Below are 14,995 nucleotides of genomic sequence, written 5' to 3'. Positions count from 1 at the left end.
ATTGGATGTTCTTATAGGCACTTTAGTATTGCCAGTGTAACAGTATAGCTTCCGTACCTCTCATAGCTCCTACCTGGGCTCGAACCAGGAATACAACAACAGCCACCCTGGAAGCAGCGTTACCCATGCAGAGCAAGGGGAACAACTACTCCAAGTCTAAGAGCGAGTGACGTTTGAAACGCTATTAGCGCGCACCCCGCTAACTAGCTAGCCATTTCACATCACATCGTTACACCAGCCAAATCTCGGGAGTTGATAGGCTTGAAGTCATAAACAGCAGAGCTGCTGGCAAAACGCACGAAAGTGCTGTTTGAATGAATGCTTATGAGCCTGCTGGTGCCTACCATCGCTCAGTCAGACTGCTATATCAAATCATAGACTTAATAATAGCATAATAACACACAGAAATGCGAGCCTTAGGTCATTAATATGGTCGAATCCGGAAACTATCATCTCGAAAACAAGACGTTTATTCTTTCAGTGAAATACGGAAACGTTCCGTATTTTATCTAACATTTATCTAGCATCCATAAGTCTAAATATTCCTGTTACATTGCACAACCTTCAATGTTATGTCATAATTACGCAAAATTCGGACAAATTGGTTCGCAATGAGCCAGGCGGCCCAAACTGTTGCATATACCCTGACTCTGCGTGCAATGAACGCAAGAGAAGTGACACAATTTCACCTGGTTAATATTGCCTGCAAACCTGGATTTATTTTAGCTAAATATGCAGGTTTAAAAATATATACTTCTGTGTATTGATTTTAAGAAAGGCATTGGTGTTTAAGGTTAGGTACACGTTGGAGCAACGACAGTCCTTTTTCGCGTTATAAAAATTATTATTAATTTTCATGTTCTGATTATTAAAATACTTTTAAACTGGAAGAACTTGTCCCGATTGGTATTTTTAAATCACTGATGAAAGATTGAGGCTGATTCCCTGACCTGTCAATGTTTTTAATTTGCTGTTTTATACTCTGGTGAATTAAATGGTTTTTACTAGATTACTTGTAGTTTTTCATGTCGTCTGTCTAATATTTTTGCAATGACTTGGTGCTGCCTATTTTTGCCAGGGCGCTCTTGAAAAATAGATTTTAATCTCAATGAGCCCTTCCTGGTTAAATAAAGGTTAAATCAATTTTTAAAATTGACACGCAAGACATGCTAGATAAACTAGTAATATCATCAACCATGTGTAGTTATAACTAGTGATTATGATTGATTGATTGTTTTTTATAAGATAACTTTAATGCTAGCTAGCAACTTACCTTGGCTTACTGCATTCGCGTAACAGGCAGTCTCCTCGTGGAGTGCAACGAGAGGCAGGTGGTTATAGCGTTGGACTAGTTAACCGTAAGGTTACAAGATTGAATAACTGAGCTGACAAGATAAAAATCTGTCATTCTACCCCTGAACAAGGCAGTTAACCCACCATTCCTAGGCCGTCATTGAAAGTAAGAATGTGTTCTTAACTGACTTGCCTAGTTAAATAAAGATTAAATAAAGGTGTTTAAAAATATATATATAACTTTTAAAAAAAATCGGTGTCCAAAATTACGGATTTCCAATTGTTATGAAAACTTGAAATCGGCCCTAATTAATCGGCCATTCCGATTAATCGGTCGACCTCTAAAAAAAAAAAACGCATAAGAAATATCTAGCTGCGTTTTGTAAACGCATCTTCTAAAATGCTTCTTGTAATTTCAGCTTGCTTCAGAAAAATGTTGTGCTTTAGTTGCACTTCTCCACTCGGAAGAGAATCTTTGCTCTCGTCATCATTCCCGCATTCACGAAGAAGCTTTCTATTAGACAGTGCTCTGACTGATGTGTAGCTACTTCTCTCTGGTAAAATGTAGAGGTCGATCGATTAATCAGCATGGCCGATTAATTAGGGCCGATTTCAAGTTTTCAAAACAATCGGTAATCAGCATTTTTGGACGCCGATTATGGCCGATTTCATCGCAATCCACGAGCAGACTGCGTGGCTGCCTGTTATGCGAGTGCAGCAAGGAGCCATGGTAAGTTGCTAGCTAGCATTAAACTTACCTGATAATAAACAATCAATCTTAACATAATCACTAGTTAACTACACATGGTTGATGATATTACTAGTTTAACTAGCTTGTCCTGCGTTGCCCATAATCAATGCGGTGCCTGAAATTGTGTCAGTTCTCTTGGGCTCAGTGCCAGCAGAGTATATGCAGCAGTTTGGGTCACCTGGCTCGTTGCAAACTGTGTGAAGACCATTTCTTCCTGAGAAAGACCGTAATTAATTTGCCAGAATTTTACATAATTATGACATAACATTGAAGGCTGTGCAATGTAACAGAAATATTTAGACTTAGGGTTGCCACCCGTTCGATAAAATACGGAACGGTTCCATATTTTACTGAAAGAATAAACGTTTTGTTTCCAAAATAATAGTTTCCCGGATGAATGACCCAAGGCTCGTATTTCTGTGTGTTTATTATATTATAATTAAGTCTATGATTTGATATAGCAGTCTGACTGAGCGGTGGTAGGCAGCAGCAGGCTCGTAAGCATTCATTCAAACTGCACTTTCCTGCGTTTGCCAGCAGCTTTTCGCAATTCTTGAAGCACGGCGCTGTTAATGACTTCAAGCCTATCAACTCCCGAGATTAGGCTGGTAATACTATAGTGTCTATAAGAACATCCAATAGTCAAATGTATATAAAATACAAATGGTATAAAGAGAAACAGTCCTATAATAACTACAACCCAAAACTTCTTAACTGGGAATATTGAAGACTCATGTTAAAAGGATGGTTCCAGCTTTCATATGGTATCATGTTCTGATCAAGGAACTTAAACGTTAGCTTTTTTTACATGGCACATATTGCACTTCTCCAACACTGTTTTTGTTGCATTATTTAACCCAAAATTAACATGTTCCATCATTTATTTTGAGACAAAATATATTTGATTTATGTATCGTTAGGTTAAAATAAGTGTTCATTCAGTATTGTTGTAATTGTCAATATTACACTCACAAAAAACAAAACAAAACAAAAAAAAATTGGCTGATTAATCGGTATCGGCTTTCATTGGTCCTCCTATAATCGGTATCGGCGTTAAAAATCATAATCTGTCTAACTCTAGTAAAATGCAAGATTAACCTCAAACAAAACATTAGGAAATGTATTTGGCTACATTCTATGATAAACAGAAATATATTTTTGACCAGAAAAAACATGATTTTTTAATTGTAAGCCAAAGTACGTGTGTCTGCCAAATAGCGTTGCACTTCTCACGCCACTGATCACTATGGAAGCTACAAAACACAGCAACAAAAAAAGATAATAAAAAGTGTCTCTGTGTTTTGAAAATGCAGATTTCTGTTATTTCTCTAGTCTTTGTGCACCCGCGGCAACTGAATAAGGAAACCAGCTATCCAGAGTTGGCATGGCTGTGCCCTGTGGGTTGGCAAGTTGGCATAGACTGCTCTGAATGTTGGCATAGTCTGCCCTGAAGGCTGGTGCTCTGAGTCATAAGGATGCTATTTTATCAGTTGAATGAGAAAGGTCAACTGTGAAACAGCAGCAGACCATGCCAATAATCTTGATTATCATACCCAAGGTGATGAGATTGTGTGCGTCAGTGGTCAGAGTTCTCCAACTATCCATATTTCTCTGTGGTCAGGAAGGGCTCTACAGTGCGACCACTTCACTTACAAATGCGCCTAAATATTTTGATGTGAAACCTGGAATTTTTATTGAGGAGCCCCAGTGCACCTAGAAAAATGTGGGATTCTAGTTTTAATTCCTCAAATATTATTCATTCAGTCAGCATAGAGCCCCTGTCAGGTATGGCACAGTAAGCAGGACTCAATATTTTAAGAATGGATCAATTCACAGGTCAACACTCCACTGGAACCATGAAACAAAAACAGGAAGAAAAAAGTTTGAAAACATCTGGGTATGGTCATACAAATGTTATAAAAATGCAGTCTGTGAAGCTAGTTCTAATAGCCGGCTAAGTGAATTTACAATAACTTGATCTACAATCAACTAAGACTAGTAGGCTAGTCGACACATTCGATTATAATTTGCAGAATAAAATAACCAAGTAGATTAGCTGTAGGCCTACATCAGCATATCAAAGATCAAAGTCTATAGAGAGGTAAGCATGATTCAACAAGCTAACAGAACCCAACAGATAACCTGTATTTCTTAAACCTTACAATAGTAATGTATACTGATATTGCATTTTAGTCAATGCTTTTCTGAATTCTGACTGAACAAGGCCATGAACAAAGGAATAGTAAATGCTTCAGTGCTACACTACTATGGAATGATAAAAACAGAGGGTGGAATAACACACTTAGCAGCACTATCAGACTGTCACACAAATACAGCAATAGGGATTTAGAAGTCCAATATCACTGCATTTCCTTTCCCAGATTCCCAAATCCAAATCACAACAGCAGGATTCCTTTGTTGTTCTTTGCCACTCAACGTCATCATCGACTCTTGTATCAATCCAAATGGCTTTGAAAATGTATGTATTTTTCAATGCGCACCTACATTTCACGATTTGAGCAAAAAAAACAACTGATTCGATAAATTGAATTAAGTGCTGCGTGCGCATAGCCTATATTTGAAGGGCCTACATGTACACACTCACACAGTGAATGCTTATAAATGTGTGCGTATTAATTGAATATTGACAAATGCATCAGTAAAAAATATTGAGCTTATTTAATGCAACCCTTGCATTAAAATAGAACACACAGATTGCAAAGCAGCATACAACTGACCTAAACGTTTAGAAATGGTAAGTTCACTTTTTCCTCATCCATAGCCTTAAAACACATCAAGAGCAAGTGCACTGTTTAGCTCACATCTGAAGACTGAGGGGCATTTAGAACATACTTTGGATCACACTTCCTCAATTCAAATATTATGGCGACTATGGTTTAGAAACTTAGGAACCAAGCTCGAGTTATCAGTGTAGCCCTGTTATCACCTGGAGTTGAAATATTTTCACGCCTAGAAAAAAAATAACTCCAGGCTTCCGTAATAAGTCAATTTATTAAAAAAGATTATTAAAGAATTACAGGGGGCGGTTTAGAAAAATATTAATCCTGTCGAATCGTCCTCTGGAATAACGGACATTCTAGGGTTTTAATTACATAAGCAACATTCTAATACTAGTCCAGTGTGAATAGGGCTTTGGTGTGCTCCCCCCTAAAAAAAAATGTTTAAATAAATTTAAAGTCTACGTGCTCCTTGTAAAAAAAGCTACTGACAATAATGTACATGTAACATGTCCCTGATAACTACAACTACCTAACGGACCCGACAAAAGCAGGTACTGACATCAAAACAAGGCTTTAAAGTGTAACTGGTAATAATACTTAGACTTTAAATCAATCACCAGTTTCCACGGTACATTTCAGGACACCGTGGTCTGACTAGATGCCTACAGCTCCCTCCTGTGGTCACATCTCAGCCTCCAGTATTTATGCTGCAGTAGTTTGTGTCGGGAGGCTAGGATCAGTTTGTTATATCTGGAGTACTTCTCCTGTCCTATCCGGTGTCCTGTGTGAATTTAAGTATGCTCTCTCTAATTCTCTCTTTCTTTCTCTTGCTCTCTCTCGGAGGACCTGAGCCCTAGGACCATGCCCCAGGACTCCTTGCTGTCCCCAGTCCACCTGGCCGTGCTGCTGCTCCAGTTTCAACTGTTCTGCCTGTGATTATTATTATTTGACCGTGCTGGTCATTTATGAACATTTGAACATCTTGGCCATGTTCTGTTATAATCTCCACCCGGCACAGCCAGAAGAGGACTGGCCACCCCTCATAGCCTGGTTCCTCTCTAGGTTTCTTCCTAGGTTTTGGCCTTTCTAGGGAGTTTTTCCTAGCCACCGTGCTTCTACACCTGCATTGCTTGCTGTTTGGGGTTTTAGGCTGGGTTTCTGTACAGCACTTTGAGATATCAGCTGATGTAAGAAGGGCTATATAAATAAATTTGATTTGATTTTGATTTAACAATTCATGTCAGGCACAACACTATGCTAGTAGCTCGGGGTCGTCAGTCCTCAGTTCACTTGCACATTGGAAAAACACTCATCAAACCACCAATTGAGGAGTTATTTTAGGTCAGCTAGCATGCTGGTTTACCACAGAGCTCTGGTTAGACAGAGTTCAGCATTGACTAACCACTCCCATCTCTGCCTGCAACCAAAATACACTGAAACTCTCCAGGTCTGCATGCAGGCGCATACAAACACAGAGGCAAGCGGCCACGGCACAACACCAGCATTAAATCTCTAAAATAAAAGCTGGAACAGCCAGAACCTCTAACAAAGGCTACATACATAAATAAAGATGGAATTTTCAGAGCTAGTTATTCTATAAATAATGACCAGCTTGTGCACAGTAGGTCTCTTCTAGACAGGCAGGGCACTCTTGCAGAAATTATTTGAAGAGCTTTATCACTAATTGATAATGACAGGGGATTGAACATCTGGCACAAACTGCAGTCTTCCAGAAGTCACCACTTGTGCTGGCTGCAATTGCTGTTATCCAAGCTATGTGGTCTGAGAGAAGCCTAAAGCAACCAGGGATAAAATGGACGGCTGCTGCTATTCAGTCACATAAAGCATTCATTCTTAAACCTACCACATTCAAACTGAACATATCTTAGCTTTGTTGACTATCCACATCCTAGACAGAGTGGTGGAAGAAGTCCATTCAATCTTGGCTCCTCCTCCTTCCATGTATATTTAAGCAAGCCAATTGAGACAGATGGCAGGAACCATGACTGAGTGCAGTGACAATGTGCACCGCCGCTGCCGAGAAGCAAAGAGAGGCCAATAAAACATGGGTCTGGCCATCATCACTGCAGTCAGAGTCCCCTGATAGAAGAGTCATGATTAGCAGATCAGAGTACACATACGCTGAGGGAGTGCTCAGTAACAACACGGAGGTCTGTGGTAGACAGGACTCTGGGAGAGTCAGAGGAGAAGAGCTGCTACAGGCCAGGGCAACATATCATTGAGTGCTAGCTAAACCACTGACAGAAGATAAATTAAACTTTTATAGCGCTATTGATTACATAAAGAATCTTAAGGCGCTTTAAAGCAACAGACATAAGACAAGCCTACTTAACAAATCCAAGTTGACTGCATAGGCCAACATTAAACTGATCAGAACAAAGATCAAATTAAGGGTTTTCAGCATAATTCCAAATGCTCCGTGTAGGCTATGCAGTGCACTGTGCAAATCATGGATAGTGTCTTGATCCTTGACTAGTTAGTTATGCATTGACAGGATTCAGAAATCAAGCGGTTTTAAATATCACAATGGCATGAGCTGACGGAATAAATATTACGCATACTGGCATCATATTTCCAAGTCTCGCCATTATTTAGTGTGGATTTTGTGTAATATTTGCAGGCAAACTGCTACATTTTGCTTAAGCAATTCTGACATTTTGTATGGCAATATGCAATGATTTTGTCCAATTTGTAGCGAAAATGCACTGTTGAGGGGAAATTTTTGGAGTGACAGGTGGCTTGATTTAACCATATGAGGTAAATGTGCAGTGATTGGTTGAAATTGACCTATTTTTGTAATGCGGTGATGGGTCAGTGCAATAAGTGTTTATTTGACTGTTTTATAAGTAATAGTGGAGTGATTTCTAAGTCCTCACATAATATGCTGGGAATTGTTGATTTCCAATCCAAAACCCATTAAATGAGCAGTGGCACTAAGCTGTCATGTGAAGGTGAACCCAACCTGGCTGTTGCAGACCCAGAGACAGGAGGGGGGCTGCTGGGCTGGCATGTCATTATTAGCAGTGTGTGTGTTAGACCAGTCCTCCTGTGCTGAAGGTCAGCCACTGTCCTACTGTGACCTCTGGGCTAGAGCTCAAAACAGGGTAACATGGGCATCTGGTGCTGACTGTGTTAGTGAGGCACTCTGCATTCACAAAAAAAGACACACCCTCTCTCACTATCATCCTCCCTCCCCCTCCTCAGAGAGAGGAATCAAACATCCTCCTCTGTGTATAGATTCAATTTTGGCATCTATGCATAGTCACTTTAATAACTCTACCGACATGTACATATTACCACAACTAACCGGTACCCCCTCTATATAGTCTCTCCATTGTTGTTTTACTGCTGCTCTTTAATTACATGTTACTTTTATTTCTTAATCTTTAGTATTTTTTTAAACTACATTGTTGGTTAGGGACTCTTAAGTAATCAGTTCACTGTAAGGTCTACACCTATTGTATTCGGCGCATGTGACTAATAAAATTTGAACCTGAAAACACATTTTCAATGTCGCCATGGGTCAGGTACCACTCAAAACACTGAAAGGTATACTAAACAAATCAGTCAGGTTAACATAGTCCCACCTCTTGTATAACAGTCAAATATCACAAGGTGTGTATTGAGGCCATTATGAGAATCACAAACACCATGATTACCGATTAGCTATTTGGCACAACAATAGATACATGAGGGCGCACGTGTTTATGTTCTCAGGATTTAAAAAATATGCTTTATTTTCTAAATGAGTCTGGAAATTTGTCAAGCCTGCAACCACAAACAAGTAACCTATTAAAATATCCCAAAACGACCAATTCATTAAAAAAAATTCAACATCTAAATGCTTACATCAAGTGACTGCCTATTCAATCAAGTAGGGTCCATCAGCATAGACATAAAAACCATAGAATCACATTAGCTACAACTGTAAAGGAGAAAAATATAGCTACCAAGTTATCAATTGAAGCTCCACTGCTAAAACAATCCCATAATTTCGGTTGCATCAGCTGCTGCAGCAATCCTTACAGGTGTAGCCAAGCTCTGATCTGGCCAGGATGAAATTATACATTCGGGGAGGACTGCATAGCAACGGATCCTGCTTCAAACACGATAGGGGTACCATCAACAAGGTGGGGAGGAGGAGAGTGACTTGTCAGTTTCAGCGGAAGGAGACGCAGGCTGAAGGATCCATTCTGCAGTAGGAGGGGTGGCGTCTTTTCTAACCGAATGGAGGATACCGCTGCCTTTCAACCCACGTGATCAAACTGAAACTATAGTCGATCCTCAATCGCAAAATAAAATATAAAAATATTAAGATAGGTTTCAAGCTATGTTAAAGCTATTGGTCAAAGCAAATTGTAGTTTTCCTCCAACTCTTGTTTTTTCCACCGATGTGTTCCACACTTATTTCTATAAACTGCATGAATTCATTCAACTTAGATCATTCGTAAAACAGGGCCAACTGTAATGATAATGATTTACGTTACCGGTCTAGAGCCTTGATGACAGATCACAAAACGATCGAAGTTGTCCAGCTCACTGGATGTAACGTGATGGATGGAGGGAGTAGCGTAGTCAGTGGCTACAGGAAACACACAACTAATTTGGTAACTAGCGGAGTTAAAACAAAGGTGTCAAAATATCAGACCACATCAAATGTTTAACATGACAATCGGACGATACGACCTAAATAATATATTTACACGTAGCTGCCTACCTCCTAAATTGCTTTCAAAATAATGATACAACTGAGTGCATACGCCCTTTTCCATTATTGAACATTCTATAAATCGTGGGTAACGTTACCTTGCTAAAGTTATCTAGCTTGTTCAAGCAGATAACTGTATACCAAGTAGATATGCTCGACAACACATTAGCTGGTATACATTTGTAGCTGGTATGTGAAATAACTGTCACCCAAATCATGACCTATATATGATCGCAACGCTAGCTAGCCATTCGAATGCGAGTTGAAAAAGCAACGGATTCAATTGATTGAAGAAATTGGCAATGCACTCAACATAAACGTTTAAAAAGTTACTTAACTATATATAGTTACAACTATAAATGTTTATGCACAGACTTGATGCGAGGCAACTCGCGACCCACACACACAATTGATGAGTTTGGCAAGCCCGCTAGCCAGCCGGTTAGCCTAGCTCGCTAACGTCAAAATGATCTCAACTGGTGAACGTTAGCTGCTGGCTGGCAAGCTAGAAAGTTGATATCAAATTATCGGATCAATAACACTTGAAAAATAGGTGCAAATCCTCATCAAATAGTAACTTAAATCAAGTTAACAACAGTTACTTAGAAGCAAATCGACCAGTGCCACTAGTTGGTTAGCACAGACATTTACAACTCTGATGGCCAGCTACCTGCTACTCCAAGCTGCCTGTCCGCCATTTTGAGACATTGAAAGGAGGCGCAAAAATTACAGCCACATCGTCCTTTTCCCCACTTAGCGTTTCTTCGATACTCAATATCTGATGCAAAACAACTTACCCTATAGTTTTTCCTGAATATCCTTAGCTAGTTCGGACAGTTATACAAGCCAAGATGACGTGTTTTTCGTCCCAAAATAAGGGACGTACTATCTCGAGGTTAGAGTATGCCGACTTTTCTCTCTTGCAATCCTTGTTTTTTCCTGCCGCATTCGCCTTCAGAGTCGGGGACGCGCTTGCGTTTACAAACTGACAGCGACGCGCGCGCACGTCCTTGATCACAGCCCTACTTTAAAAAAATAGATTCTTGCAAACACCCACTGATAACCTACTCTAATGTTACTTAACAAGTTGCTCCGAACATTCACTATTTTTGACTACACATCATTACCCAGCCTCTGCCGATGGTGTCATTGACGCATGTTTACAGTGGATATTCAGATTCCAGAATGTTATCAGAACTTGATCTCTATTGATGACGGGACATAATTCATAGAACTATGTACTGCAACACCTGTGTGACAGGTCCACTAGTAGGATACCAAAAATAAACATCCAGTCTTTACACTTGAAATGCATGATAATATCATTGCATCTAATTACATGTCTAACAAGCTGGATAGCTAACATCCTCTCAATCTTATATGTAAATAAGTAGTTAATAAGAATCCAAGCCAAGTGTTATTTGCTAGTTTTCTTTATTAATTTTAATACAAAAGCATACTCTGACCAAAAATAATTAGATTGTTATTTTGTAAAGAGCAACAGATAGGTACCACACAGCAAGGGAAGCAGACTTTAACACTAGAATGTGCAGAATAAATCTTGTCAGTTCAAGAAAAGAGAAAACAGAAGAAAAAACCCTCATTTTGAGTTCCACACAGAGACAATGCAAGATGATCAGTGTGCATTAGACATCCATCTACACTGAGGTGATAGAGACCAGATATGTACTGTCTTTGTCTCATATGACCTCTTTTTCTCCCCACTAGACAAGAGGGCAGACAACCCAGCTCAGTAGATGTATGAAATCTTGGTCAGAGCCAATTTTTTTAAAAGTAGTAAATAGACAGATCTATTGGTGGCTTCTTGTGTGACGTTTTGGTAAATAGATGTGTCATCTCGACAAATACACATTTTTGTTTAAAATTGGGGAGAACACAAAATGCATGTGTGTAAATGTACGTAATAACAGTCTCCTATGTTTGACATCGATGAAGTGCTGGGAGTGATTTGAAGAGCTTTGAGTGTTCAGGTGACTTCTCCAATGCCTAATGGCCTTATAAACTCCCAAAATGTAATTTTGCACAAACATTTCATTCAACATTCAGGTTTAGTTTTGTAATCTACATTTGGAAACATTCCAAATATAAAGACATCCATCCATACAAACCAAGGGGTTTACATAAGATAAAGCAATATGTAATATGAATGATCTGGAAATTGAAAATGTTAAATTGAGAAAATTATACATGGTCTTTGCTTCAATAAAATAATCCGGAGGTCTGTCACTCCCTACTGAATGAATCTAAAGAACAGTCAAATCATTTTCTCATGCAATTACTTGAATGTATCAAGAGGTATATTACTACACAATTAGAACATAATTACAGCTTAACAACAAGAATTTGTGCCTTGATGAAATAGAATAGAAGCACCATGATTTGATGATCCATGGAAGGAAAAAAAATAGATCTCTAGGCAGACAAAAGCATTTTTGATCACTCTCAACGAGTTTATTCTATCAGAAATGTCTAAGTCTCAAACAATAGACCTCAGGGTTTCAACAAGTTCCCCAATGTTCATCAAGTAGCAGCCTTTGCAATTTTTCAGGTTCACGTCATCATCAATTCAATCAAATACTTGTTTATTTTGCTTCCCTCAAAGTCAATCGAATGAGAAACATATGAAATAGTTACACACTAGCCTGGACATATGCATTTGAACATCCTTATGGGACAAAAACATGTTCACATTAATAAAGCCTTTTCATTTGTTTCTGATGGTTCCAAAGGAAGTACTCTCTAGTGCACCGCCCCATGGCCACTAAGGGTACTGCAAGACAGGACTGACATTCATAAAGGAGGAAGTTGAACCTGAGGGGAGGAAGGAAATGCAGATACACTTCAAAAAGGAAACCAGTGATGGCCCTATGACAAACATAAATACAAATGAAAAGAAACCAAAATAAAATACAAATACAATTTAAAACAAGCTTTGAAGGGCTGACAAGAAAACCATTAACACCCTGGTTCCATTTCGAAGCATAAATTAGGCACAAATCACATACTAAGTTCTATTATTGTTCCACAATTGTTTTCAGGAGAATAATAATCAAGAAATTAATTATAGTAAGTGTTTTTTCCCCTCTCTCTTTGTGACACCCTTTTACTTACAATGACCGCTGTTTGTCTTGCAGCAACACAAGTGCAGCACTTCAAAATAATTAGTTCCAGCATCTTCTATATTGCTTTAGTCACACATTTAGACAGCGCAAAATGTTTTAGAAAGAAATTTGCAAGGGAGGGTCGGTCACTGTGTTGGCGCACACACACCGCTATCAGTCCTTTTTGGTATATTGAAGCAGCCTTATGATAGGGTGAAGTTTCTCACAATCACTTCATATGAGCAGATTTACAACATCGCTGGCCAAGAATGTTACATAAATTAATATTAGCGGTCCCATGATTTTACGATGGCTGAGTTTACACAGGCAGCCAATTCTGATATTTTGTCAATTTAAATGTAACCTTGATTTAACTAGGCAAGTCAGTTGAGAACACATTTTTATCTACAATGACAGCCTACCCCGGCCACGGCTGAATGTGAAGCAGTCTGGATTCGAACCAGGGACTTGCAGTGAGATGCAGTGCCTTAGACAGCTGCGCCACTCGGGAGCCACCAAATAATTGGGCAAAATACCTGAATTGGCCTTCCGGTGTCAACACAGTCTTTGTGTATAAAATATAAAACATTTGGAAGGTCGTGGCTTACCCAACCTAGCCATTACACTATGAAGTAGCAGAAGTGTTACAAACCATGGCCATATCTGATTCCTTCTCTTAGACTACACAAACATACATGCACACATTCTTTAAAAGTGGAAAAATAGAAGACTGGACACATCTAATATAAGAGACCTAGAGTCTACTGCTCAAGCCATAGTTGGACGTTTCATATCTGCATTTCCATCAACATTGATCAAGTACCTGTCTAAACCCCAAAGACAGATTTATTTATGCATATTTTCCACTCATATTTTCTATAAAAACAGACATGGCTTAAAGGTAGACTCGGTGAAATGAGCCCGCAGCACCGCAGATAATGCGATGAGCGAGATCCAAGACTTCGCGCCAACACAGTATCAGTGCATGTGCATGGGTTCGTGTCACGCTGTTAGTGTGTGGTAGGTACGGGACCAAAACAGTGGGTGAGTTTAGCCTCGTGCTTTAAAGCTCTTAGCTGTTGCAGAAATGAATGGTTCTACCTTTCAATTAATGGATAATTGACAGACCTAAAAATATTTTCTCCCCCTTTAATTTTGATTTTACAAAAAGATACATTTTTACAGAAAAAAGGTGTAACAAATCATTCTAAAAGACTGGTTGAGAGCACACACAGCGTCACTGTTTGATTGCTGTGATAGAACCAAAAGGACAAAGCAGCCACCCACCTGGGATAAATAGAAATACAAATAGTTTGACTGACCCTAGGGAACACTAGCGAGTAAATGGATGACTGGAGGTGAGGTTTAACAATACTAAACGCACGAGAAGAGAACTTCCAATCTGAAGCCCAACATGAGAGAATATGCTGTTAATTTTAATTACTGTTTCTTAGTCTGATCTAGTTCACAGTAAAAATATTTTTACAAAATTCCCGAGTTTTGGGACAGGGTGTCAGTTGTTATTTCGAGGCAACATGGGGCCATGGTGAAACCGGAAGCCCTAGTTGCCTCGATGGCTCTCTTAGGATTACTGGAAGTGTTGCAGGGGTAAACCGTGGTCCTTCGGCTAAAAGTTGAAGAGGGTAAAGGGAACAGTTGGTTGATGTGGGGTGGGATGAACAGTGGATAAGGCTCTGGTAATACAATGTCATGGTCGTCCTTGGTCGCTTTCACACACAGCCACACACTTACTCCTTCTGTTTCTTTACCAAAGCTCGAGGCTACGGGCTTTCAGATTGAACATGGATTCTATATTCTCTTTTTATTAGATTCTCCTACCCCTGTATATACTGTAACTCTTGCTCTGTTACTCCTTGAGGCTCCTCTTATAAACACTCTACCCACTGTATACATAGATGTTTCTCTTTGACTGCCCCAAACAACCCTTCACCCTTCTTGTTTTCATTGTTAATTTTTAGACAGCTCAGTTCTCAGGTCCACATGCTCATTCAAGGAGATGGCTGTTGCATCACATCTGTTCCCTTGTAGAAAGTAGTGTGGTATGGAGGGTTTGACATTAATCAACATTAACGTCCATGGGTATTTTGTCCTCCAGCTCTAGTGGACCGTCCACAGTGAGCTCCTCCATGCTTTTTCCTGACTCCTGAAGCTGCTGCCGCCGCTGAACCTCCGCCTTCAGGTTTTCCAAGTCCTTTTGGCTGCAGAGGGAATGGGATACCACAGGGGTTAATGTTGAGCCCAGACATTTATATTTTTTAAGAGTGGATGGAATTCCACAGGGGTCAGAACTGGGTCCCGGCACGTTTCCATTTTCAAAAAAAGAAAAAAAAAGTGTACT

The 14,995-nt window shown here is 39.5% G+C and overlaps 2 protein-coding genes across 21 annotated transcripts in view; both read right to left on the bottom strand.

Moving 5' to 3' along the window:
• The window catches only part of LOC110507703 (lissencephaly-1 homolog A), a 62,995-nt gene extending 52,294 nt beyond the window's left edge, over nucleotides 1-10,701 (bottom strand). The window contains exons 1-2 of one of the 3 annotated variants that reach the window (XM_021587865.3): nucleotides 10,312-10,665; nucleotides 9,294-9,388 (exon numbers count right to left, since the gene is read on the bottom strand). The gene's annotated coding sequence lies outside the window, so the exon portion shown is untranslated. Of the gene's footprint in view, nucleotides 1-8,756; nucleotides 9,271-9,293; nucleotides 9,389-10,311 lie in introns of those variants that run through there. The other 2 variants (XM_021587863.3, XM_021587864.3) reach the window with 2 other exon arrangements.
• A 1,263-nt stretch (nucleotides 10,702-11,964) lies between these two features.
• Nucleotides 11,965-14,995, bottom strand: part of LOC110507701 (clustered mitochondria protein homolog) — a 28,040-nt gene continuing 25,009 nt past the window's right edge. For all 18 annotated transcript variants that reach the window (XM_021587856.3, XM_021587858.3, XM_021587859.3 and 15 more), the window contains exon 27: nucleotides 11,965-14,855. In XM_021587856.3, coding sequence (XP_021443531.3) covers nucleotides 14,714-14,855 — 142 coding nt within the window. In that variant the 3' untranslated portion in view covers nucleotides 11,965-14,713. The remainder of the gene's footprint in view (nucleotides 14,856-14,995) is intronic.

Source organism: Oncorhynchus mykiss, chromosome 27, assembly GCF_057628025.1.
Source record: "Oncorhynchus mykiss isolate SJ-2025 chromosome 27, ASM5762802v1, whole genome shotgun sequence".
Taxonomy (NCBI): domain Eukaryota; kingdom Metazoa; phylum Chordata; class Actinopteri; order Salmoniformes; family Salmonidae; genus Oncorhynchus; species Oncorhynchus mykiss.
This window is presented reverse-complemented; position numbering and strand designations above follow the sequence as displayed.